At 45.7% G+C, this 24565-nt stretch overlaps 1 protein-coding gene and 1 long non-coding RNA gene across 4 annotated transcripts in view; one reads left to right on the plus strand and one right to left on the minus strand.

Moving 5' to 3' along the window:
• The first annotated feature begins 3942 nt into the window (after positions 1–3942).
• Positions 3943–6364, plus strand: LOC309526342. The gene is made up of 2 exons (XR_014216727.1): positions 3943–5493; positions 5537–6364. It is a non-coding gene; the product is annotated as an uncharacterized lncRNA (long non-coding RNA).
• STXBP2 (syntaxin binding protein 2) overlaps positions 5875–24565 on the minus strand; it is a 36734-nt gene continuing 18043 nt past the window's right edge. For all 3 annotated transcript variants that reach the window (XM_082212233.1, XM_082212235.1, XM_082212234.1), the window contains 18 exons: positions 21666–21715; positions 20303–20384; positions 19894–19970; positions 19442–19520; positions 18676–18779; positions 17085–17233; positions 16500–16584; positions 13513–13643; positions 13261–13368; positions 12619–12676; positions 12216–12281; positions 11418–11498; positions 11085–11223; positions 10697–10803; positions 10050–10145; positions 8561–8646; positions 7502–7659; positions 5875–6762 (listed from right to left, as the gene is read on the minus strand). In XM_082212233.1, coding sequence (XP_082068359.1) covers positions 6683–6762; positions 7502–7659; positions 8561–8646; positions 10050–10145; positions 10697–10803; positions 11085–11223; positions 11418–11498; positions 12216–12281; positions 12619–12676; positions 13261–13368; positions 13513–13643; positions 16500–16584; positions 17085–17233; positions 18676–18779; positions 19442–19520; positions 19894–19970; positions 20303–20384; positions 21666–21715 — 1736 coding nt within the window. In that variant the 3' untranslated portion in view covers positions 5875–6682. The remainder of the gene's footprint in view (positions 6763–7501; positions 7660–8560; positions 8647–10049; positions 10146–10696; positions 10804–11084; positions 11224–11417; positions 11499–12215; positions 12282–12618; positions 12677–13260; positions 13369–13512; positions 13644–16499; positions 16585–17084; positions 17234–18675; positions 18780–19441; positions 19521–19893; positions 19971–20302; positions 20385–21665; positions 21716–24565) is intronic.

Below are 24565 nucleotides of genomic sequence, written 5' to 3' on the forward strand. Positions count from 1 at the left end.
AGCTGGTACGAGTTGTGGAGATGCCTGCACCATTCTTTTTCTTTTACTGCTCTTTTGGATTTGGCAGCCATTTTGCATTACGCCACAGCTATTTTGCGATTGGCACCTACGGCATTTCCTCAATATTCCAAATGTGCTCATTGGTCCCAAAAGGTTGGCCAGTTATATCCCAGGGAGTAGCTAAACCCCAGGTCCAATCCAGAACATTCTGTGATGTCAAAATTCTCCCGGTAATTTAAATCCCTACAGGGAATTGATCCATTAGATCTTGGATCACTTAACCAGCTAATGAAATATTTCTTCAGGATCTTACCTGGTTGCAAATGGATGCATGCACAGGAACTGTCTATAAAACAGATCAAAACACCACACAATCTGCATTTATTTATGAAAATGTTTATACTGTATTCTACATTTTTGTCTTTGCAAAAGACTCAAGTGGCTAACAAAACCCAGCCAGATGAGCGGGGTATAAATTTTTTATCATAATCATCATCTTAGTAAAAAGTTTAACTCTCTTTTCTGTCTATAAATATAAATGCTCTTAGTCAAAAGTATATCATATTAGTCAAGATACACCCCTGAACACATTTTTCATGGCTGTATTGTGGAAGAAGTCAATGTAAAAAATGTGTTCTTTACTGATAGCTTTCTAACATCTGCTAAATGCAGTAATAGTGCTGACTAAGAATCTTTTTATGTTGTGTTTGAGAAAACATAGCTACAGTATTATTATAATCACTCCAGATAAGATTTTGCACTTTTAAGATAACTGAAACATATTTGTGTGAGCATGTAATTTTTGCATTATAAAGAACAGGTAATTGCTAGAGGAAGTTGGTGAGGAAAGCCTGCGAACAGACAGCAAACATGTTTTTCCCCTGTAGACGTGATACAGAACAGGTAAATATGAGAGGTAATGTGAAAAGAAGGGAAATCAGGAAACTGTACCTAGTAGCACCAAGCACCTAATGGTGCTAATGGAGCAAATACGTAATTGTGACATCACATTCCCACCATCTCATCTGCAACCTTGACATTATCAGCACAATATTCATCTGTAGGAATTGAGGAAATTGCCTTATAGATGAGAAACTGTTCAGCCTGCATTACCCATTCTGGCAGGCAGCAGCTTCCCAGCAGAGAAGCCTCTTTCAAATGGAGATGCCATTTGTACCTTTGGTATGCAAAGCACATACTTTACCTCTGACTGAGCTATAGTCCCTTCCCTTAAAAGAGAAAGCATTTTCCTACAGATACCTATAGTCTTTGCCATTTCCTTCCCTTTGGGTGTGTGATGTACTTTATGAGTGGGAAAAGGCACACCAGAACTAGTTTGCCTTCCTAAACCTGATGGAGAAATTGTAATGACTTCACATACACCCATCGCCTGCCCATTTGTTCTTCTCACTTACCTGAGATGCTCACATCCACTACTTGTAGACCGTCCTCTGCTATCTCCATTTCCTTGCGCTATCAGATGCAGGGTGGATGGAGTTTCGTGGCCCCTGGAGCCTTGTTAGCACTAGCATCAGTGCATTTGCCAACTTAGCCAAAGCAAGTTTCTATGGCACCTGACTCCTCTAGGGAACGGTGGTAAGAAAAGAAAAGGAACAGATCGATATAGAGAGAAAAAACTGGTCTTCAATGGCCTTTAAAACGAAGGTATGAAAGATAAAGAATTCCCCTATTGAAGCAGAGAATAACTTGAGTTGGAAACTCCTCTTGCACTGAAGGAGGGCAGTGTCAGCCAAAAAATATGTGTGTGTTCAAGCGCAACATACTCAGCTTTAGAATGCCAGGAGAGCACCTGCTTTAGGGTGACAGTAGCATTTGAGGGAGTGCAACCACAAGTGCAAGTAGATCAATAGGTACCGCTCCAGCAGGAAGGTAAACGGCGTTTCCGTGCGCTGCTCTGGTTTGCCAGAAGCAGCTTAATCATGCTGGCCACATGACCCGGAAGCTGTCTGTGGACAAACGCCGGCTCCCTCGGCCTATAGAGCGAGATGAGCGCCGCAACCCCAGAGTCAGTCACGACTGGACCTAATGGTCAGAGGTCCCTTTACCTTTAACCCCAACACCGGGAAACTCAGCTGGGATTTTTTTTTAAGTGGGAGAGAACAGCAAGCTTGCCCTTAGTGGAGAAGCTGCAAGGGCCCCAACAGCCACAATGCAGGTGCAAGTAAAATGGCTCCAAGTTGCTAGATCTATTTCTTCCCCACAGAATATTTGGTTTCTACTGAATGCATATGAAGCAAACAGATTTGCCTTCAGCACATCTCCCCCAACCGCCGAACACAGGATTTAGAACCATCAAAATACAGCAGTCAGGCATAGGCTAGCTTGTACAGTGGTACCTCGCAAGACGAATGCCTCGCAAGACAAAAAACTCGCTAGACGAAAGGTTTTTTCGTTTTCGATTTGCATCGCAAGACGAATTCCCCTATGGGCTTGCTTCGCAAGACGAAAACTTTTCGCGACTTTGTTAAACCGTTAAAACCGTGCTTCGCAAGACGAAAAATTCGCTAGATGGCAAAACTCGCGGAACGAATTAATTTCGTCTTGCGAGGCACCACTGTACTTTGGTTTTTCTTGCTGGCATTCAATAACTATGTGCCAGGGGAAACATTGTTTTCGTGAATATAGCATGTCGACTCAATAGTGGGTTCAAAAGTCCCTTGGGACTGTGGTGTGAGCAATCACAACAGACTAGTGAGCTAATTCAGAGTGGTGCAAGTGCTCCCTGACTGCTCCTTTCTTTATGGCCCAGTAGCTGCTTTTTTAAAGGGAGCAGTGATACCAATGACAGTGGGCAAGACAGATCAAACCCAGAGTCCTGGTACTATAGGCAGGGTTCAGCACACCTGCTTTAGCAAACTGGACACAGATGCTCTGGATTCAATTCAGATGCCTGCTGTGATTGAGAGGTGTTCACCTTATGCTAGCACAACAAAAGAGGGTAATACAAATATCATGTAACTATTATTATTATTATTATTATTATTATTACTATTATTATTATTATTATTATGTAACTATCACGTCAGCTTTTCCCCCCTAGCTGACACAGAGCAGATGGGGTTAGGAGTTATTTGGAGCCTGTCCAGTAATTAGGAAATGAGGTTTTATTTCAAGCAATGGAAAAACTCTGAAGCCACTTTTGAAACGGCTTTGGACAGCGGTTGCTTACAAGGTTTTAACCAGCATTAGGGGCCAGTTGTGTAACTGTAAAGCAGCAACTAGCTGTTGCTTGTCTCCAGGAGGAATAGACTACGTGGGCCATGGGAGATATGTAAGGTTTCAACCTAGTTGAGGATTGCTACAGAAATGCAACAAGAAAATGGAGGGAAGACCTCCATTTTCACTGGGAGGCTCTTGAAGCTGTAGAAAGAAGCACGGAGCAAGATAGGGAGGAACTACCCCAAGGCAACACCTGCAAAATCAGGTTGGATTGCTATTTATTCACTTCTGGGCTGAAGATGGCTTTGCTGCCGTGTTACTGCAGGGCACTTGTTACTGTCTGCATAAGCCACCACAATAGCATGCAACTGTGTAACAAGATTCCTGCACAAATTACTGGGATAAAGTCTGCAAGGTGCTTTGAGCATGATGTAGGAGGCAACTTGTCACCCTTCAAATCCTATTAAGTCCTTAAAAAACGGAGAAGCTTGGTCCAAAGTTTCTGACTAACCATGCTTGGACCTGCAAAACTGAGAGCTGGCATATTTCCAGAGATAGGAATTTCTTTAGCCCCAGCAGGGAGGGACGCAAGGTGATTGCTCTGCTCATGCTCTGGAGACTGTTTCTGCAGCAGGAAGTTGCTAGTTGGGTTTGGAAGAATGAGCTCTAGTCGCTAAGCATTGATTTGCTTATGCAGCCCTCTCCTCAAGATCAGGTCGAAACCCATCGAGGCACTAGCGATTCCTAAACAAACATTTGTACTAATTCATCACCCCAAATCCACTACCCACCCACATGGCAGCTGCTGTACAGCAATTATCCAAATGGATATTAATTGCAGATGATAATTCCCAAGCAGGGATCAGGACTAAAAGCTCCATACACAGCAGATTGGGCTGGGGGTGTCCAAGGCAGATCTACGGCAGGACATCATGTAAACATCCCTTACTAGGCTATTGGGGTCTCGACCCCACTCAACACAACTGGGAGGCAGCTGAAACCAGGCAATAAGCAACGGTTGGTTAGTCTGTATATCAAAAGAAGAGGAAGCCCAGCCCCAAAGATCAAGGAGGAACATGGAATCTCACAGACATCAACAAATATCTATTCACACATTACAGAAACAGCAGCCCAAGTTTTAACACAGTAAGTGCACACACCGCGAGGTATTGCAGCCAATCCTGGCTTGCTGGTGCTGTTGCAAACAGGATAAATATGTTTGAAACATTCATATCTAACATTTTAGTATACATAACAAAAAAACATGTGAAACAGGCCCCCCAAAAAAGAAAAGAAAAAACTGCCAACATTTTGCTCCCATGTTTTATAATTCAGTCAGGATGGCTCCACTCTTTATGTGGTAAATACAATTCCTGAATCTAGAGAAGTGGCACACAGATGTCTTCCTGCAACCACCCCATCAATGTAGGTAAAATACATATATCTTCAAATTCCTGTATGCAAATCTGGTTACAGACAATCATTTTTTTCATTCACACTTTGGATTTGACGCATAAACCACCACTGGTGCATTTGAAGAACTTGTGTTAGCTGCATAAATGTGAAGCTGCCCTCAAATGTCCTCTGGTGTTGGGTGTTTAAACGTCATCTCAGAGAGTCTTTCCACCTGCATCTATGATGCCATGAAATGGATTGGCTGGCACCACACTGGACCTTTTCAGAGGAGCCACCATAACATGGGATGGGGAAGTTGTTGCCCTCCAGATGTTGCTGTACAACTCCCATCATCCCTGACTATTGGTCATAAGACAAGAGGGCCTCAAACTCCCTACTCTAGTGCTTTAGGAACAAGCAGAAGAAAGTATTGGGCTGGCACACTTGTGTCTCATCTTCATGTAAGGTTACAATAAGATCAGAAGCATCAGTTTCCTCTTAAAAACTAAGTAGAGCTCATAATAATAATAATAATAATAATAATAATAATAATAATAATAATTTATTACTTATACCCCACCCATCTGGCAGGACCTCCCTAGCCATTCTGGGAGGCTCCCAACAGAATATTAAAAACACGATTAACATCAAACATTAAAAACTTTCCTAAACTTGTCTGAACTTGGCAAACTTCAATTAATTTAAACCCTGGGTGAGGAATCTGTGGTCCAAATATTGTTGGACTACAACTCCCATTATCCCTGACCACTGGCCATGCTAGTTGGGGCTGATGGGAATCAAGTCAAACAACATCTAGAGGGTCACAGGGTCCTCACACTTAGTTTAAACACTGGTTTGCTCAAACAAGCCAGGATCAAATCATTATTTTATGTCCCTGGCTTGTTTGAACAAACCAGAGTTTAAACTAACCAGCCCCCCCCCCCAAGTTCAAATGTAACAGGGAACTCTGGTTAGTTTAAAAGTGGAAGTTTTCTCCTTGTGGCTGTGCTAGAAGAGGAGACAGGAGGGAGGAGCAAATGTAACACTAAAGTTTTATGTCAAGTCCAAACTGGGCCTCCCTCATCTTACATGAGGAAGTAGGGTGAACAGAAGAGAGCAGGGCCACATAAACCTGCAACAAGATTTAAGGTTCCTAAAGAGAAACAAAAAATTCCTTAAAGGAAAAAAAGGAGCGAGCTGATCCACCATCAAGTGGGATACCATCCTGCCTGCTAACTTGGTTTTGTGCCACTACCAAAGTTTCACAGCTTGAGTCACAGAACAAATTATGTAGACAACTTTAATTTTCACATTTATTTATATACACTGGGATTCTTCAGCAGAGCTAAACAAGTCTCACAATGCAAGTAGTACACAGCACCTCCCATACATTCATCTCCCCTGGTCTTTTAAAAATAGTAGTATCCCCCGTCTTATACTAAGCATCAGCACAACCAGTAGGCCTGCAACACTGGGCATCCAGGAACAGCTACTGTTTCTACATGTTACATAGGATTGGGGGGTGAATGGTCTTTAATCCATTCAAACTTTTCCTCAAACCAACAACAACCAAAAATAAGTTATTTCAGTGAGCAATCTACCTTTGCCCTCCCAAAAAAAGAAAAAGAAAAAGAAGAATGAGAACCAAGATGGAGTCTAGACAAGGACATGTGTGTAGACATCAAAGCAGCTCATTTCCTGGAAATCCCCCTTGAAGGAGTAAATAACTGCACTGATGAAGGGAGAAGTAGGAGATGCTTATCCATCAGATATACAGTTTACACTTCCCCTCCTTTTGGGGAAGGCTGGGCGGAGGTTGTGGGGAAGAGGGGAACAGAAAATAAAGTGCAACCAGAAAATTCATCACAGTGTTAAATAAAGGATTCACGTAACAGGTGGCTGGACCCTTGTCTTTGGCCTGGACACTAGACCAGGTCCTCCAATGTCATGCTCGTTCATGATAGCTGGCTGAAGGAGGGACCAGTCTTAAAAGGACAGAAGCAAAGACAGGTATGTGCGTGAAAAGGCATCTCTTTAAGAATAAAGGTTTATCTGGGCAGATAAACAGAGCTGCTGTCAGACAGTCTCTTAGGGGTGTGGGATGTTCTTAGGACTTCAGTGGAGCTTGCTCAGTCAGATTGCGCACTTCTTCCAGGAACTGCTTGGGAGTCAGGATGTGGGATGAGCCTGTGTAGCAGAGAAGAAAAGTTGGAAGGGCAACCTTAGAGGAGTCCATCACAGATCACATGTGTGTGATATGATTCTGCAGATCACACTGAGCAAACAGGCCCACATGTTAAGAAGCTGCTGCGCTCTGCCAGCACCTAGCTCATCATTACTTGCTAGCTCATGACAGACTTCTGGACAGGAATGCTGCTGCTGCTGCTCTATATCTCAATCTACAACTGGTTTCTCCAGCCAAGGTTCGAAGAAGAATGTAGCAAACAACCTTCCCAGGTCCATGCCAATACAGTCGGGAGCAGATTTTACCCAAAGAGCTTCAGGACACACGAGTGATACTCAACAAATCCATGTAGTGAAAGTTAGCAATATATAGGTTGGCATCAAAAAGCGGCTGCCAGAAGCAGCTACACCTGCCAGGGCAACCCCTCTCTAGCGAAGAACTTTATCTTAAGCCAGAAATAATTCATTTGTAGAAGCATTACATCTCCCCATTGCATCAATAACGATAATAATAATGATGATGTTTATATGTATACTACTTTTAACCCCGAAGCCCCCATTGCTAGAAGAGCGCATTGTCAAGTTCCAGAAAACCCGTCTGAATTTGCTTTCTGCTCTGTGTGTTCCAATATATGTCGCAAGGAACACCAGGAAAATTCCTGAATCATTTACTTGCCTATGAATGGTTTCTAGCCTAAAGAGTGCCCTGTGCCCTGGACATGCCCCTCACCAGCACACTTACCAATTAGCACCTCCCACTTTCCATCCGTGGCATCAGTGACTTCATAGGCACAGCGCATTTCCGACATGGTGACTCCCCCCAGTACAAACAGGATGAGGCGGGGTCCTGTCCTGTACTCGGTGGCTGTCTTGGTCTTGTGCCAATGACCAAAGCGAGCACTGAGGGCGAAAAGATGTTATGTGGGTATAGGGCACCAGCTGCAAGAAGACTGTCAAGTTAAGTACATGCCAGCTAGCAAAGCACAGTTTTTCTCTCTATGCTGGGCCTGCTGCTCGCGGAAAGGATGGCTCCTGCACAGTCTCAGCCCCGGGAACAAGCAACATATTGCTATGTGAGTTAAGAGTTAAGAATGAGAAAAGGAAACCTTAAAAAGGGCTTCTACAAAAAATAAAATAAAATGAATCAAACACAGCAGGACAGGGAAACATAACACACATGGAGTTTTATTTGGAGAAAAGAAGCACTAGCAGTTTCAGATGCAGTTCTCTTGTTCTCTGTGTTGTATTAGGTCCTGTATCATACTTGGGCATCATAGAACTACGAGGTTTGATGTGACTCATCACAGTGCTATGAGGTTTGGCACCACAAAATAGTGCCTGTTCGATCTCTTTCATCTTGCAACCACCACCCAATCCTGCTGCACAAACACTCGTGTATAGGGATTATCCCTCTCTCTTACTCCTCCCTGCAGCCCCTCCAGACAAATTTAGGCACCATCACCCCCTTCTTTGCCTTTGCCTGGAGAAGAATAATCCCTACTGCATACTCTGCAGCTGTAGAATTCTCATGTTGTGCCTTATAAAGGAAGAGATCTTGTCCACCAATAAGCCTCAGGAAGATAAACACACACACACTTTTTAAAAGGCTTTTCCTTGGTTCATTTCTCACTTGGTTTAAGATTTATTTATGGCCTTTTGTTCCCATATAAAGAGGGGGGTGGGACTTGAAATAAACTTTTGGAATGTAGATGCAAGCCCTGGAACCGTGTGTTTGTGGAGACCTGGGAAGCGGGTGGGATAGAGAAAGGAGGCATCACAAAATACTTCCACTTTTCCTCACCTCACAGCAGCTTGTGAAGAAGGGCCCGGGGCTGGGCAAGACACATAAGGCCACAACTTCTTGTCCAGCTTGTCCTCGATGACGTCCTGTGAAAACATGAACAAAGAAGAAAAGATCTTTCTTTCTTCTCGTTCTGCTGGAAATAATAAGCTGCAGGGCTCATTCCACTGTTCAACTTGACTATTTATTTGGGGTGGGGGTTGGCTTGTTAACAGGCCAAAGAATAAAGGTGAATTATTCTGCACCCCTGAGGAAAACAACAAGGGTTGATTTCCACCAGGCAGTTACCACAACGTTGGTCAACATTACAGAAGAAGTGGCATAACACCACAGAAAATGGCACAGGGCAGATAATATAAGGCATGCTGAACTATCACCACTTATTTGCCCAACTCATTTGCTACTCCAAAATCCCTCCTCTGTGGCAGAAATACTATCAGAATCCTTTCCCCCATCCCTCTAAGCATTACTCACAACCAAACCACTCCAGCAGCTCAGAGGCACATGGCCCTGGGCTATACAACAACACGGGAATGCTTCATAATGAGGACTTTCAGATTAATCCTTTGTTGACTTTTTATGGTGGGAGCTTAATGTTTTGTGCAGCCCAGCTCACAGAGTTGGCTGGGGTGAGAGCAGGCGAAAGGCTCCTTTGATTGGATTTAACTATCAGATTGAAGCTGGATCAATGGGCAGTACCAAGATGAATCGTCAGGGTAATAGCAACCTTGTCAGCCTAGGGCAGCCTGGCCCAAGCAAAGGAATGCAAGCCACACCCACCTGCACCCCATGGCCTGCATGATTCAGAGTGACCGCAGCAAAAGTTGGTCACAGGACAAACACATACAGGAGCCCCCAAAACAAGACAAAATGTTAGGCTGGACACATTCTCAGACCAGAAGTGGGGAAGGAATGGGAGACGGCAAGGACCTAGCACACTGTAAATGTGTTACTCATGGTAGTCACAAGGAAGGGCAAAACAGGTCCAGGTGACTAATATGGAGAGACTGCACCATAGGCCCTGCCTTAGAATGCTTTCAGTTTGTACTACTCTTTTGTGGGGGGAATCAAGTGAACCCCACCAAAATGGGCAGCTCTTTTGATGCTCTAGAGGGACCAAACAGGATATGCAAGCCATCTGCATAATTGGCTCCCAGTCTGAGGAGACAGAAGGGGGAAAGAAAGGAACAGATACCTGCCTTTCCCAGGGTACACTCCATGTTCCTGGATGTGCACTGTAGTGCCCAACTGTTTGAAATGTTGAAGGGTATCCATGCTGGGCTGGCCTTGATTTTTTGCCCTGTGCTCTACATCTTGATAGCCTCACCTCCGAAGGGGCCTCTCTTATACAACTGCTCTGCCTCCAAAGGGAGATGCTCTCTGCAGTGAAGTCTCCCAGGACTTCTGAGGCAGGTGGCATAAAGAAACCCTCTTCTTTCCTGTAGCATTTGCGACCTTCCCCACCCCACCCTGACCCTTGTCTGTGTACCTCCATGACATCCTTAAGAAAAGGAATCCACCGGGAGAGCTGGTAGGTAGGCTCCAGTCGCACTTTCCTTATAGGTTTCATGTGTGCACCAATGTCCTGTGAGGTGAGGAATCAGTGAAACAAAATACATTAAAGTTGAAAGTCAGCTGCACTGGAGGAGGGGAGTGGAAAGAGATTCAGGAATGAGCAACTGCTTACCAAACAGGCTCCAGCTGGTTTGGCCAAAGAGACAGGCAAAGAGGCAAAAGAGAAAAACAACAAAGCAGAATGAGATAGATGGACAGACAGACAGACAGACAGATGGAAGGGCTTCCCTCCCTCAGGAGAGCCGCCTTATCAGGAAACCCAGAAGTTACTTCCTGAAAGACCAAGAATTGCCTTGACTCTCAAAGAACACCGGCAACAGCAGAAGCACAACCTGACCCAGCCATAACAGCTTAGGCCAGCCTTCAACTGGTGCTTTCCAGATGCTGCCGACTACCACTCCCATCATCCAGATGGGCTGGCACCGATGGAATCTGGAGTACAACAACATCTAGAAGGCACCACATTGGCAAGCCCTCCTCTAAGGGCACCAGGTTGGGGGAAGCTGGTCCAGCCGCAAGCCACCTGCACAGAGATTGCAACAAAGAATGGGACTGAGATACCTCTGGCATGATGGCGGCCCCCAGGCAGTGCATGTTGTAGAGGATGTCCCTGTCCTGCTGTATGTTGGCATGCTGGATGAGCTTGGTGAGGTTCTCCTCGTTGATGCCTATGCAGAGAGAATGCGGCTCAGAAAAACAGCACTCCAGGATGCTAGACATGGCCCTCAGGGTCACGCCAGCACCTGCCCCAAGCAGCTGTACATAAGATATATGTACCCACCCACTTGTGCTGCTGGATGCTGAGAAAGATCCCCAACAATAGTCCCATGAACCCATGCCTCAGTTTTTCTCAAGGCAACAGTGGCAAAACTCAAACCATGTCTTGGGAGGAAAGCCCTAGGTCTCTGTGGACGACGCAAGGGAGGAGAAGAAGTGGACAAGGGAGTACCGTTCTGGAGGAGGATGCAGAGCAGGATGATGCGGATCTTATCCAATGCGGCCACGTTGGTGTCCAGGACAATCGGCACAATGGTCTTCATAGGGTTTTTTATTTTCTCTCCATCAACGTCTGTACCTGTGGCTAAGTCCTGGAGAAAGGGAAGACATCCATCAATCCCCTTCTGCTTGGCTGCTGTCATGGAGCCATCTCCCAAGATCACAGGACAACATTACTCAAGAAAGCAAGGGGAGATTGTCCATTGCTCTATGCGTCTGTCCATGGCCTGGGCTCTGAGTGAGTGAAGTTGGAGTGAAGTTGCTCCAGACTCTTTAACATGCTCACCTGCTCCACGCCGCACAACCTCTCCACTGTGCCCTTGAAGGAATTCATGCAGTCCTCTGCCAGGTGCAGATGTGTGGAATACTGCAGGGTGAAGGAGGTGGGGAATGGGGGGAGGGGTAGGACAATGATTACTTCCTCAGCCAACCAGTCTTTGACCATCCCTTCTCCTTGCCTCACAGTGAAACCTCAATGGGCAAGCAGCAATCTCTGGGGCCTCCTTTACTGGATGGGATGCAACAGAGCACCTCTTATGTAAGCAAAGGCTTCTAGCTTTTAGGTTCTATTTAGTTTCATGTTTGTTTTAATGTTTGCATTATACTGTAAGTTGCTTTGAGTCCACTTTTTGTTTTAAAAAGTGACCAGTAAGAACAATAAACAAACCAATAAATATAAAAATACTGCTCTTCTAAAAGAACAAGCAGCATATCTATAAGTCCCAAGGTGCTGATTTTGAACTCTGAAGCCTCAAGCAAGCATCTTAGGTATTCTTAAGGACTGTCGCCTTCCATGTGAGGCTGCCATGCTTTGGTCTTCTGGGGAGGCCCTGCTCCATGTTGGCCCTACTCTCTGCTAGCCTTCCAAAGCCAGGTAGAAGCAATTAAAAACAATTTGGAAATGTACTGAAATACTTCTGGTATTTTAATTCCTGCTAACTGCTGCTGAATGGTTTCTGTTTGTTTTTTTATCTGTTTGTTACTTCCATGAGAGGCAGGTGCTCTGAGAGTGGAAAGGTGGTGGTGGTGGTGAGAATAGGCTATTCAAAGCAAAATGACAGTCCTGGTGCCTTGCATCTGTTACCTTGTGCAGTTCTTTCTGGTACTGGGGCATCTTCTTCAGGATCTGAGACAGGTCTTTAATGTTGGCCTAGAAAGGGAAATGGAGAGACCAGCAATGCCAAGATCAGATGGCATCAGAGATATGGACCAAAAACAACTTTCCCTACACTAAGAAAATCTGCAGGCTGGGGGATCCCAACTCATTCAACTCTTACCGAACCCCACGTACCCTGGAGCTTCCAGCCAGCAACACTTGAGATCTCCATGAAAGTGAGCATGGAAACTTCAAGTGGTGGGGAGTTTCAGCTAAGCATCTCCAGCCTTGGTAAGTTGCTGGATGGGACACTGCCAGGAAGCCTCTCTGAACTCCCCAGGGGAAGAACGGCTAGAAGAGTAAGACATAGGCATCAGCCTAGCAGCCTCACCTTGTCTGTGGTGAGTCTCTTGCTCTCACAGAAGGTCCGCAGGAGCTCAGTCACTTTCCTGTGGAAGAAAGTCACATTCATGGCCTGCTCTGGAATGGGCTCTCTGAAGAGCTACAGCCAAACAGAGGGCAAGCAGAAGGGCCATAGCTCAGGGGCAGACCATCTGCTTCACATGCAGAAAGCCCCAAGGTCAATCCCCAACATGACAGGACTGGGGCAGACCGCCACGTGAAACCCTGGGGAGCTGCTGCCAATCAGTGTAGACAAGAGAGCTAGAGGGACCCAATGATCTGATTCAGTATAAGGCAGCTACCTTTGTTCCTAACAACTCGCAGAGATCTGACTCTCAGCCTCTGCAATAAACAGCAGTGCTCCATGCAGGCTGCAAAAGTCAGAGCTCCCCACAGCAGAAGGGATGTTAATATCAGCGGCGGCAGCAGTGCCGGTGTAGGAAGACTGTATTTGCTATTACCACCTGATTGAGTCTGGCTGTAGACATAAGTTGTAACCCAAGTGGACCTGGGAAGTGAGGCAACAGCTATCAAAATAATTGACTCAGACACATCTGGGATGGGTTACTTCCAGCAACCAGGAAGCAGAGCACGTATGTGTGTCTGCGCGCAAACACAAACAAGTTCTCACTTGGAGACGTCGGCAATGTGCATATGGCGCAGATCCACCCACAGGTCATCGTCCTCATCCAGCAGTACCACTTTTTCTCGTGAGTCGCTGATGCCTGTGGATTCATACCTGGCAGGGTTGAGGAAAGGCAAGAGGGAGAAAAGGCTTTGGTAAGACACACATGGCTGCTACCTGAGCAAAGAGGCATTCTCCCCCTCCAGGGATTTCTACCTTTGCGTTCTTGCCACCACCACCACCACCACTGGACCTCACCTATATGTATCGTTCTCAATGGTGAGCAGGTCATAGGCCATGGCCTGCAAGGTGAGCTCATGGAGAAGCGGAGATACAAGGTCACAGCTGCGGTCTACAATCAAAAGCTGAGAGCGAGATTTGTCAGGACCCTGAGAAGAGTGGAAGAGGGAAGGTGAGGAGAGAGATTAGCTGCCATTTGAGGCCAGCACCAAGCAGCCCAGAAGGAAAGGCTGCATGCTCCAGTTCCCTGGGCCTCGCGCCTCCTCCCTCCACCCCCCCCATTAACTTGCCTGCTGCACTAGCTAGCAGTTGCGTGCAACCTCTCTAGCAAGCTCAGGGCAGAGGGCATGGTCAGAAATGCAATTATTAAAATGTACCAAATCCCTTCCCAATTGGCAGTGCACAATCCCATTAGTGCAGAGATGACTCAAAACATGTCAGGCTGTGCACGCTGTAAAGGAAAGAAGCCGTCACTGTGAGCCACAGACCTACCTGTTATCTGGGGTAGAAATTCTGCCTCTGGTGCTCTTTTACAAAAGTTATTTAGGGTTTGCTTGGACAACAGGGACTGCCTATAAATCCTTTCACAGATATCTACTAGAAGTCAGCTTGGATGAGGCCAAATTTGCAAGTTAAAAAAGGAGACACTGCATTCCAAAGCATTTAGGCTGCCTTGACGACAGGAAAAAATGTCTCTATGAATGCAGCGGCAACAGCAGCTTGGGGGCTAAAAACAAACTATCCAAAATTGCAGCCCAAGCCAGGCTTTCAAATCCCAGCACTAAGTCTCATTTCCCAGCAATGTTCAAGCCAAGTCAGAATGAGCACAGGAATGTGTCTTTACACATTTGTGCAGTACATTCCTATGCCAGGAGGTGGCCACACAAACACACAGCAGTGTCCTATAGATGCTCTTTTCAGATGAATCAAGAAACACTGCAGACAAGGAAGATAACACAGAGCAAGGGTAGCCCACGTTGTGCTCCCCAGGTGTTGTTGGACTGTAGGTCCCAACATCGCTGCCCACTGGCTGGACCTGATAAGAGTTGGCAGTCCAATAACACCTGAAAGGCACCCCCTGGGTTAAAGGCACTTGCAGTACCTTTGCTGTGGTCACACCTCCTTCAGAAGCCACTGTCAAGGCTACCCTCAGTCTTCCCAAAACGGTAGAACTATTGCTGATCGTGGGCAGTACCTCTTGTTCCCTGCCCGTTGAGATAATTATTGTTTGAGGGCAAAGCTGCTTCAAAGCAAATTGTTCCCTGCAACTAGCACTGCAGTAGCACATCCTTTGGGCTGGAGGTGGTGGCTCCATCAATGTCATGGGAACATAATGGATGATTTCTGTGACATCAGCTGGAAGTGAGCCACAAGTCCCTTTCCCTCTTATGCACACAATTTTGAAATCCCCAGAAATTCCTGCTAACATAACATTTCCTGACATACTTGCGGAAAACAACTATTTCCAGCAAGCAAGACCAGTCCTGGTCTGCCCCCTTTCTTTATAAATGGGAATTCGAATATCATTGCAAGAGAGCCAACATGGTGTTCTGGTCTCTAATTCCCATCAGCCTCAGCCAGCACAGCCCAACCACCAGGGATGATGGGAATTGTAGTCCAACATCATCTAGAGGGCACCCTGGCCTAGAGCTACTGCAGCAACACCAGAAAGAAATGGGACTCAAAGCCAGAGGGAAATGCCCTGTCTGGAAGTCATCTTGCACAGGACACCTTAGCCTTTGAACAGTGAGGTTCCATAAAATGGAACATTTCAGTGCCAAACTAAATGATGAGGGAGGGAAAGATGTGAACCATCTCTCTGTTAGGATATTTCCGTTCCACCTTAAAAGGGAGCAGGCTTTGTAAGTCACAGAGTCTGCGCATGTCCTGTTCACAGGATGTTTATGTTCTGCTGTTCCTTTCGATTTCAGTCGGTCGGAGTCACTGACTCAGAACGGTCATGCTTTTCTTTGTTCTGTTCAATGCTAAATAAAGTCTGAAAATAATGCTCTTCTGCGGTGCAACTTTTGGCTGTGCTTTTATCTGCTGATAAACAGTGTGCACAAGCCCTGGAATGTGGCTAGGAATTTCCAGGAACTTCGTGTCGCTAACTGCTGGATCTGCCTGTCTACGGGAGATCGATGGATGTCCGGCAGCCGGCTTGGGCCATGATGGACTATATCTCCCTGGCAGTTTCCCAACACTCTCTAGGTATTTTGCTTCGTTCACCTTTTTTTGAAATGAAATACAGCAGCAGGAGGCCTGATCAGAGCAGCACTTTGTGTATACACCTGTGCAACTGTGTGTGCTTTAACCCTTTCCCTGTAGACCATTTTTTTGGATTGTCATACACATGCCTCCTTAGTGATTTTTCACTCATGAGAAAAAAAGAAGGTTGTGGAGAGCAGTGTAGAAAGATGGCCCGTGGGGAAGGGGCTAAAACACCCATGCCCTTGTACACACACACAGCCCCTATTGCGATAAAATTCACAGCCTCCCCCTGCTGTGTTTTAGTTTTAATAACAAACGGAAATAAAATGATGGGGAACTTTTTGCCAATCTACTTTGGTTCTTAGTACATGTTTAAACTCTCACAGGCAGCCTTTGCAAAGAGCACATCTTGTGGGTGTTTGGCAAGACACCCGGCATCCAGTTAAATGGAACATGCTAGCCATCAAGGGCAGGGCTTGGAGGAGAGGAAGGCAGTAAAGTGGCCAGGCTTCACATCCAATTGTCCACCCATGAATTAGTCACAAAGCTGAAAGCCAGCCATCAGCCACCCTGCCCCAGGTTGTTTTTCATCTCTGCATGGAGGAAGGTCACTTCTGCATTCTCCTGCACTTCAAGGGAGTTTCCCCAGATCTCTCCTCAAGTCATCATACTCATGCTCTTCTAGTGAAATGCTGCAGGGCTTTCTGAAATTGTATCAGAGCAGCTGACCTCCCACTGCCTCAGCCTCTTGCTCTAGCTCCACAGGCTGTGGCAAAAACGCTGGGATCACTCACCTCTCCCATAGTGGGGTTGTCCGCTTTGAAGGCATTCAGTTTTGCCAACACTGCATGGGCCAACAGGCAGCATTCTTCAGAGCCGCTACAACAAAACATCAAGAGGGTAAGGCTATTGAGGAGCACTGCTTCCTGCACTGGATATGGCAACAAGGCGAGGTCTTGAGCCAGTTATTTCATCAACAGATAAGCACCCTGGTTCTCACCCCCTCTTTCTGTAGTAGAACAGGCACCTGGCAGTGAACCCCCATCCAGAGCAGGTGGCCAAGGATTCTTTACCATTCCAACAATAAGTTGCAGGACACTTCCTCACGCCATAACGCAGCTTTCCCCAACGTGGTGCTCTTCTGATGTTTTGGAGTACTGTGCTGATGGGAGTGTGCTCCAAAACCTCAGGAGAACAGGATGCCAGGAAAAGCTGGTGTAATGAATAGTTGGGTTATCTATCATTGTAACTCCTAATATAAGACCCCCACCAACTTCTCTGCAAAGCATTATGGCCTGTTATGCTTCTGTCCACATCCTCCTGGTATCGCGAGTTCCCCACCCCCTCCCTCCCACTCCTCAGTATGCAGTGGTACTGACTTCCTGTAGCGAATCGAAGGATACTCCTTGAGGGTATCGCACAATGTGGCAATTTGCTCTGCCATCCTTTCTAAGTGATTGTTCTTATCCTCCCTGCAGTAAGGGCTAAAGAGATGGTGAAAGCTCTGCGGGCTGTCCAGGGTGTACACCTAGAAAGAGAAAAAATGGAAGAAAGGGAATAATACACTAGTGGTCTGTTAGGAAGCCACCGGGAACCTACACCGTGCTCTAGCAATGGTCTTTCACAACAATCTGCCAGAAAAATCACAGAAGGGCCCATTTCCCAAGAAATATTTTTCTGAAAACAGCCTCTCCCTGGATTACTGTGTTTGAAAACATCACCTCCTACACTGTATGTCAACAGGTGCAAACATGACAGGGCAACCTGTATCTTAAAATCCATCTCATCATAATCTCATAATCCAGGACATCACACGATCATCACTGGGGCAAGAGCTAATGGTTATTTGTGAACTCTGAACGTGCAACACTTTAAGGTCATTAAAAGCTGCTGGGTTCTTGGTTCTCTGAAACCTCTGAAGTGCTGTAATAGGTCCTGGACCTATACAGGCCTCCAATTGGCATCCTTCCCTCAAGCTCTTTGGGGCTCTCATTCATCACCTTGTACAGGGACTATCTAGCACAAGACAGACTCATCTGGCAACTTGCATGAGGTGATGAGAGCATATTAAGCTCTATAAGCAGATGCAAGATGATTTGATGAAAGCCGAGGAGTAATTGCTAAACCTCAGTTCCCCTTTCTTTGTAAACTTTTAACTTCCAGTTAACCTTTTAATAAAATAGCTATAGTTTAAAAATATATAGAAAAGTTTATACGAGTTGCCTGTTAACCCACCCATCCACTCAAATCTAGTCCTGCACCCCAATACTGGGAATAAACTATGAGAAGCAGCAGAAGTGAACATCAGCATTATTAGGCAAGATGCTGTTCTCAATAGTTTGGCAGAATAATTGAAATATAAATTCTCTTGCTAGTCTCTACTAGCTGAAATGGTCACTTAAGTGACAGTCTGATACTTTTTCTGCAATTACTTAGCAGCTAAGCTTCCATTATCAGAGCAGGCACAAGCATGCATCCAGCCACACGGAGGAATCAAAGCTACAAGCGGTCCTCAACTTTAAGCAGATATGGCTTCTTCCATCCTTCCCCAACCTGGTGCCCTCCACATGTGGTTGGAATCCAACTCCCTTCAGTCCCTGCTAGCATGGGCAATGGTCAGGGATGATGGGAACTGTAGTCCAAGGACAACTGCAGCACACCAGGTTTGGTAAGTCTGATTTACCCAGCTGGATTGTTCCTTCCCAGCTACCAAGATGTGGCCAAAGTATAAACTCCTGAGGGAGGTCTGTGGGATATACATCACACACCTCGAGAAATCTCAACTGCAAGGCTGCCACCTCAAATTTTGTACAGCCACTGCAGAAAGCTCCCACACAAGAATTCCTGCATGTGGTGCCACGTGTTCTTAACAATGGTGACATCCCTCATGCAAAACGTTACAATGACAGAGCCGCTGCCCCTCCATTTGCAAGCAATTCTAGTCCACCCTCTGCTAATCCGTCTCCTTACCTGTGATTCATAGGGAAGGAAAGCAACATTTATTTCCTTCAGTGTTTTGATGGCTTTGGTGATTCGCGACTTGCTGATTTCATTGAAGAGGTTCTCGGGGCAGGCTGAAAGTCAAGGAGGAGGCAGGAATTATGCTGATCTTCCCCATTCCCCTCACCAAACTAACTGCACAGCAAGTTTCCTTAGGTAATAGCCCCCCCACCCCACTCCGACGGCTACCAAGGTGGGAAAACAAAAGGTTGCAGTGTGACATGTGGGCCCAGAACTGGAGGCCACCCTGAGCAGTGCTGGTCAGCGTCTTCCTTTACTTCTCCCCAATGATGACAAGAAAACTCATGGGAAGTTCCAAGAAGCTCACAAATAGGGCACTGAGAAGGACAGATACTTCTCCTCTTCAAGCAGAAGCATCAACTACTCTCCAAGCCATGTGACACGGGAGGCTCAGGGACATACTTTTGGAGTTTTCTAAAATGCACATGCTCACTGGGGCCAAAACGCATTGAACCCTGTTGATAATATGTCAAGTAACAGTATTTGCTTCGGAGCACAGTCCAAAACCTACAGGTACAAGTGGAATTTGTGGCAGGAAGGCCTTCAGGTAGGCCAGGAATGCCCTCGATGACTGGAAATGCCACGGGACCAAAGCCAAATCTCTCAGTAGGATTATGGAGTGTTCCTCTACCCCACCATCTGCTCATCTCTCTCCCTTCCCAGAACAAGCCTTGACCTGCCTTCCTGTTTGATTAGGAGCAGGCCCTGAACTTACTGTCAGTGAAGAAGACGTGGGCAGCCTTATAGGTGAAGGTAGGAGTGGATTTGAAGTCGTTTATCAGAGCATGCACAGACTGCAGAAGGAAAATGGATTGTTAGCAACAGCTATATCTGCATTTGAGCTTCCACCGCTAGCTTCCCTCACCTTGGTTTCACAAACCAGCCATACCAGGAATACTTAAATTGGAGAGATTTATGGGAAGAGCAGATTTCCTGGCCTATGGGGATAATAGGGCTTCAGGAAACAGCGGCAGGCAGCCAATGACACCTGCCCCATTCGCCCACAGTTCTTCCCACCAACTTCCTCCCTTCCTAAGGGCCTCCAGCATGCCACATGTTGAAATAAGGAACTGGGTGACTATTGTGGGATTCCCCCTCTATCAAGTGGCATCTGGAGGATCTCACCAATTCAGTGTCTGCCCAAGTATGCGGAGATTAAGGACCTACCGTCTCAATGGGGCTGATCAAGTAGATTGCTTCCAGGCTGGGGAGGGGCTCTCTGCGCTTGTTAATGTCTTCAATAACTGGAGAGAGGAAATGTATTTGAGATGTCTGAATTTTGGAAGGGAAAGAAAGAAAGAAAGAAAGAAAGAAGGAGAACGACGACACCAGATTCACTGACTTGACTAAAAGCATGAAGGTGCCTAGAGGAGCAGGTTTCTATTTTGTTCCGGGATTACACTATGCAGCAACTTGCAGATCCACCTTACTTTCAACTGATACACATATAATTCATTGGAATGGAAGGGAGGTGTCAGTGCCAGAGAGAGGATAGGGGCATTTCTCAAAGTAGTATAAGCCTCTGATTAAAACAGGATTAAAACAGAACATACAAAGTTCTTGCTCAAGTACTCACTTGTGATTCCTTCAGCCAAAAGGTCTGACATCTTAAAACAAGATGAGAGAATGCGGGTGCTCGGATGATCCATAACAAGTACCTGCAGGGACAAAGAGGGGAAGAACAATGGGAGTGAACACAAATCTGGTGGTCCACAAGGAAGCCATTTGTAACTGAGAAAAGAGATTTTTAAAAAAATCAAAATAATAATCACACCACTAAAAAGGCAGCATGGCAGAATCAACAAGTTCATGTTTGCTCCATCCCATTTCTTCCTGTGCTCTAGAATTATCAACCCACCTATCCTGTCCATTCTAAGCTATTAAGACTCTGCTTTCTTTCTAGAAATGAGCATGGAAAACTTTCAATTCTTACATATTCTGGGATGGAGTTGGGAGTATCCACTGTGAACTACTGGAGATAGATTTTGCTTGTAAAAAGGTCTGCTGGCTAAAGCATTCCAAAGAGGGCAATTTAGTGAATTAACCTTACGCAGAATCCCCACCAGCTCTTACATTCAGGATCATGGGCGCATCAGATGGTTTTCTAGGGTAGAGATGGGGAACTAGTAGCTCTCCAAAAGGGGTTGGACTCAAGATCCCATTAATTGCAGCCAGCATGGCTGGGGATGATGGGAGTTGGGGTCCAATAATATATGGAACGCATGGGTTCCCCATCTCTGTTCTAGGTGCTAAAGACCTTTTCACTCGTACCAAAGAAAGCTCTACAAAACATATCAATTCAGGATGCACTGAGTCTCACAAACCAGCTGCCTGATGTTTGTGGTGTGGGGAGGGGGTAACTCCCAGGTCTGCTTTCTAACCCTTACAAGATTTTCAGCTGCTGCAACACATAATCAGACACAGCAAAAAGGGATCTCTTTCTTTCTCTCAGTCATATTTGCAGTCTACAGGGGCAACTGAGAGATCCAATACTTTCCCTTTCTGGAGGAAGAAATCAGAAAAGAATTAGAAGTCAGCTCCACAGAAGTCACGACAAGCCCTTGGAGAACCAGTGGAGCAAAGCTTATTCCAATAACCTCTTTGGTCTGTCGACAGCCAGTAATTTCACGGCTGACCTGGTAATGCACCCTCTTATGACAGCAGAAGTTATGGGGAGTTCTAGGAATGGTAATTGCCACGGAAGACACAGTGAACACATGGCCCAAATAATAAGGACACACTTGCTACATTGCAGATTAAGTGTGGACAGCAATGGTCTGACTGAATTAAGCAACTTTGCAGTGCCCAGTAGAAATGCAGGTAATTTTTATTAGTAGGCTGAGAGATCACTGATCTGTAGACAACATGAACCCTGTAGTCAGACTTTGTGTAGCTCACTCCACACATGCAGTGCTCTGAGCTGCAGCAACCATTTTTACCTTCCATTCTCCTTCCTTCTTCATGCTGCGGATGACATCGTTCAAGATCTCTGAAAGGTGAAGGAAAGCTCTGAATTAGCACCGAGACAACTACTAGATGCAATTAGAATAACTGGCTGACTCCTGGGCTGGAGAGTGATAAACAATGCCTCTGACCGCCCCAGTGTAGACATCTTCTGTGACATTCAATAAGCAGAGTCTAACTTTACTGTCCACGCAAGACAAAGTGGATTCACATGCCCTGTGGGGGAGCCCTCTGAGCAGCAGTTTTGAAGGCAGTAGGAGAACTGTACCCCTAACCTGGTGGAGCAGTTAGCTTCCAGGTTTCGGAGGTGCAGGGGAAAGATGTGGAGTGAGTAGGAACATAGGCGTCTGCCCTGAATAGTATCAGACCATGGCTCCATCTAGCTATCTACATATACTAGCTGGGAAAAGCTCTCAAGACAGGTCTTTTTCTCAGCTCAACCTGTGGACTGAACCTGGGATCTTTTGCATGCAGAGCATATGCTCTTCCCACAGAGCAACTGCCTTCCTCATTTCAGACTGTCTGAGACCAGGGTATTTAAGAAAATGGCCTACTCCCATATGGATATGTCAGGTGAACCAGGGGAATGGGGCGGCATCTACCAGGGGCTGGACCTTTTCAGTGCTGGTGCTTCAAGTATGGTGATTTTCCCCCTTATCAGCTCAGCTTGTGTCATATTTAACATCATTTAGACACCAGGTGCTTTGGAAGAGTTTGCTGCCATTAGAAAATACTGCTTAATTGCTGCTTTATCACTGTTTTAAGCACGCACCGTACTTTGAAAACATTTTATTCAAAAGCTGGGTCTGAAATGTTTTAAGGTGATCGGATGAGTCCCCTAACACGACATTTCCACTTTATGAATGGGACAGAAGTCAGGCGCATCAGTCATCAGGAAATTAAACAGGCGCTTCTCTCTAATTGGAACACACTCTGCATTCTCCCTCATTAAGTGTTCAGTTGGTAACTTTTAAAAAAAACACACTTCCAAGAGCCTTGATGCCGAACCAAGAACTGCAGGTGTTCGCACTTCTTCAAAAGTTATACTTTGTGGTCATCGGTGGGAGAGAAGCAAGGCTCACTACAGATAGTTTACTGGCAATAAAGATAACAAATCATGAGCCTGACTGCTCTCTACAGAGGACTGGCAGGTGGAGAGCCAACAATGCCCATAACTGCAATGTCAATACATCTTTGTTGTGCTCCAGCACTGCTCACCAGATATAGGTAGTTTTTTCACTAAGGGCTGATTCATACATTACGGGCACAGTGTGGTGGTTGATTACCTCTGCCTGGAACCTACACTGCTCTGGTGATGTCTGAGCAAACAAACCTGGGTGGGTGGAGGTGGATCACAGTCTCCAAGGCCAAATGGAGAGATGGAGGGGACTGGCAGACCTACAGGCCAAAGTTTGTTCTCACTGCTGTGGACCATGGATGGGGGAACTGTGTCCCATCTAGATACTGTTGGACTACTCTAGCTATGCTGGCCGGGGCTGATGCAAGCCGGAGGCCAACTCTGCCTGGAAGGCCACTCATTATCCACTCCTGACCTAGGCAATAGCCAGTCAGACAAAGTGAGGGGCAGACCCACTCTTTTGGTAAAGGGTCACTGCCAGCCTAAGAGCATGTGATGATCACCGAGATAAAATGGGGTCAACTCTCTGAGCCAGACAAGCTAAAAACAAAAACGGGTCAAAGTTTTCTAGGATCAGCTATGTGATAAATGCTGCTGACGAACACGGGTTACAGTCATAAGGCATAAGGATGTGATGTCCTCAGTGGGGAGGTAGCCTGCACAAAATGACAGAAAACATAAAATGCTTCTTTTGCAGTAAAATGATCTTCAGTACTCCAGTTCAACTGACCTTATCCCACACCATATCTCCCTCCTTGCAACGCACTAGTTCATCCACGGCATGGGGGGGGAGGGGGGACAAGAGTAAAGAGTTCCATTTTCTAAACTTACTCTGATCTCTTATAAACTGACAAGTCTCTCTCGGGAGGTTGTGGACTCTCTTTCCTTGGAAGTTTTAAAGCAGAATTTGGATTGCCATCTGACATGGATACCCGGAGAGTCATGTTTTAGACATAAAAAAAAAGATTGTCCAGGATTTTAACTGGTTTTATATCTACTGCTTTTTTGTATTTTTAATGTTACTACGATTATTGCTTTTGTTTCTGATGTTTTTGATCTGTTTTATATTTGTTTTATGGTTCTCTTTTGCAGGCTATCCTGAAAATCTAGATTAATAAAATTACTTTTAAAAAATAATGGATGCTTTATCTGAGATTCCTGCATTGCAGGGGGTTGGACTAGATAACTCTTGCGGTCCCTTCCAACTCTACAATTCTATGATTCTAAGTGGCAGAAGTTTCCCCCCGGATTAACCAAAAGCGCTTCCTGTCTTAGCAACTGCACACCAGTTTAAATCAGATCTCATGAGCTGTAATGCTGATAAACCTGATGATTCACTCAAAATCTAAACCCAAAATTGAATTAATGGATGGGAATGAGATATGGTATCCTTTCTTTCTGACAATCTCTCTCTCTCTCTCTCTCTCTCTTTGTGTGTGTGTGTGTGTGTGTGTGTGTGTGTGTGTGTACATACTAAATCCAATCTGGGGTACTAAATCCAAGACGCCTGAAACCGATGCCTCTGAATTAGTGTCACATGTTAATAGAGTGCTAAGTCTTTTTAAATTAGACACTCAAGGTGCTTTGAATGCTCCACGTACCCAGCCCAAAACCACATAAATGAACACAAACACAGTAACTGGACAGGTTGATTAAAAAGAGTAACTGGTAATACTTGTTTAAAAGAGTTGTGACAATGAGCAGGGAAGAAAACAAGGCTATAAAACTACCAGCTGT

Source organism: Podarcis vaucheri, assembly GCF_965113315.1.
Source record: "Podarcis vaucheri genome assembly, chromosome: 2".
In the NCBI taxonomy this organism is placed as follows: domain Eukaryota; kingdom Metazoa; phylum Chordata; class Lepidosauria; order Squamata; family Lacertidae; genus Podarcis; species Podarcis vaucheri.